The 2,500-nt window shown below is 50.9% G+C and overlaps 2 protein-coding genes across 2 annotated transcripts in view; both read left to right on the plus strand.

Moving 5' to 3' along the window:
* Positions 1–1,981, plus strand: part of IL4I1 (interleukin 4 induced 1) — a 2,797-nt gene extending 816 nt beyond the window's left edge. The window contains exons 2-4 of the mRNA XM_086631053.1: positions 214–282; positions 808–941; positions 1,138–1,981. Of these exons, the coding sequence (XP_086487179.1) occupies positions 214–282; positions 808–941; positions 1,138–1,981 (1,047 nt within the window). The remainder of the gene's footprint in view (positions 1–213; positions 283–807; positions 942–1,137) is intronic.
* Positions 1–2,500, plus strand: part of LOC147525730 (uncharacterized) — a gene marked incomplete at its 5' end in the record, with an annotated part of 93,034 nt that overhangs the window by 32,035 nt on the left and 58,499 nt on the right.

Genomic DNA, 2,500 nt, shown 5'->3' on the forward strand with positions numbered 1-2,500 from the left:
ACAGATCCACCAAGACTTGGATGAAGCAGAAAAAGGCCACCTCAAGGCATAACTTCCCAAAACTTGAAGTCCAAGCAGCAGGATCCACTAGCTCCAGCTCAGCTCCAGCAGTTACCAAACCCCAAGATGAATCCTAACAGAATTTGAGGCAACACTTTGGGAAATGCATTTTTTTTTTTTCTTCTCATTAATTTATCAATTTTTCCTCTCCAGGCTTTCAAGAAGTTCCAGACTATGGACTGCAAGAAATATCTAGCTGAACATGACTCCTTCTCCACCAAGGTAAAGGGCTGAGGCTCTAGATTAAATTTAATCCCCCTGCTGATGATTGACCTTCATCCTGGGATTTGGAAAGGACCCGAACCCCCTTCCTCTGTTGACACCTTCCCCAGTCAACGCTGCCTCCTACTTAAAATGCTGAGAAAGGAGCAAGCACGACTCTGGTGGAGTCGTCAGAGTGGTCCCATCGTCTGGAAGTAGGAGAGAAGCAGCAGTGGCTGGAAACACTCTGGAAAGTCATCCAGATTAGTCGTGTTCCTCCATCATTGGTTTCTTTCACGCTGCCCAACAAGCCACAAATCCTTTATTCGTTCATCTCCAGAGCTTCTGGTGCGCTAAACCAGAGGAGACGTTGATCTCCTGCAAGAAGCTACAGAGCTGCATAAAAAAAAAGACTTCTGGTCCAGGGTTTAAGCAGATCAGGAGCAGGAACGAGGCAGCAGAGCATGACTTTTGGGTTGGGATGTCGAGGGGATGTGTGCACTGAGATGACAACATCAGGCTGTGTCTTCTTCCTGGCTTTTCTAGGAGTATTTGATTAAAGTAGGAAATCTAAGCCGAGGAGCAGTGGAGATGATCGGCGACTTGTTGAACGAGGACTCTGGGTTTTATCTGTCCTTCCTTACCTCGCTGTGGAGTTTTGATGTCTTCGATGATGAGAGGTGAGGTGACGTCTGGTGGCAAAACCCCACGTGGTGCTGGTCCACAGCAATCCACCAGAAGAGGGAATTTCAGTGGGAGTGAGAACCATGCATGGCTGAAGGGCCACCAAACTCCCTTAGCATCTCTAGAAGGAGTCACTTTTTACGGTTCCTTCCCAACGTCCTTCCCTCACCTCCCGCTTCTTCTTCCTTTCAGTTTTGACGAAATCACGGGAGGGTTTGACCAACTCCCCAAAGCCTTCCACGAAGCGCTGCCCAACGTCATCCGGTTCAACTGCACAGTGGAGAAAATCATGACCAAAGGCAACAAAGTCCGTGTGTTTTATCGTGCTCCGGACACTCTGGCCCCGACCGTGACGACTGCGGATTACGTCCTCGTCACGTCCTCGGCCAAAGCCACCAGGCACATCCAGTTCCTGCCGCCGCTCTCTCCTCCCAAAACCCACGCCCTCCGCTCCGTCCACTACATGAGCGCCTCCAAAATAGCCTTGGCTTGCACCGAGAAGTTCTGGGAGAAGGACGGGATCCGAGGAGGACAGTCCATCACCGACCGCCCTTCCCGCTTTATCTACTACCCCAGCCACAACTTCTCCAGCGGGGTGGGCGTGATCCTGGCTTCCTACACCTTGAGCAGCGATTCGGAGTTTTTCCTGCCTCTCACAGATGAGGACTGCCTGGACGTGGTCTTCCAAGACCTGTCAGATATCCACCAAGTGAGCAAGGAGTACCTGCAGTACACCTGCGACCGGTACGTGATCCAAAAGTGGCAGCTGGACAAACACTCCCTGGGGGCGGTTGCTGCCTTCACCCCTTACCAGTTCGTTGACTACGCGCGGGCTCTCTTCCAGCACGAGGGCAGGCTGCATTTTGCAGGAGAACACGCAGCTCAACCTCATGGTTGGATAGACACGGCCATGAAATCGGCCATCCGGGCCGCCAGCAACATCCACCACGACAGCGGCGAAGCCCGGACGCTGCACGAGGAGGAGGAGGAGGAGGAGGAGTGGGTGGGGAGTTTCTTGCAGAAGGAAGATCTCTGAGCGGGACCTGCTGGGCTGAGCTTGCTGGATGCCACCAGCACGGTTTGAAGGGGCTTTTGGTGGTGTAAATCTGTTTCTTTCCAAGCAAAATCTGTCCAGGAGGACATCAGCAGCTAAGGTGTTAAAGAAAAAACACTCAACGAGCACCGATTTTCATCAAAAAGGACTAATAACTACTTGGTTGTACACTTAGAATCATGGAATGGTTTGGGTTGGAAGGGGCCTTCAAGATCATCTAGTTCCACGGGCAGGGACATCTTCCCCTTGATCAGGTTGGTCAAAGCCTCATCCAACCTTGGATACCATGAGGATAGGAGGGGATACTAAAAAGGTAACATCTAAGTAGGCTTCACGACTCTAGAATTGTCCTGGCTCAGAAATGCTGCAGTAATTTCTAATTTATTTGTGTAGAAAGTACTTTGGGAAATCACGAAGGTGGGATAAAGGTGGATGTTTCCCAGTTCTCCATGTCTGAAGTGCCTCCACAGGGAGAAGTGCCATCACATACAAATCGTCTGA

The sequence above is a fragment of the Tauraco erythrolophus genome, unplaced genomic scaffold, assembly GCF_009769465.1.
Source record: "Tauraco erythrolophus isolate bTauEry1 unplaced genomic scaffold, bTauEry1.pri scaffold_76_arrow_ctg1, whole genome shotgun sequence".
In the NCBI taxonomy this organism is placed as follows: Eukaryota; Metazoa; Chordata; class Aves; order Musophagiformes; family Musophagidae; genus Tauraco; species Tauraco erythrolophus.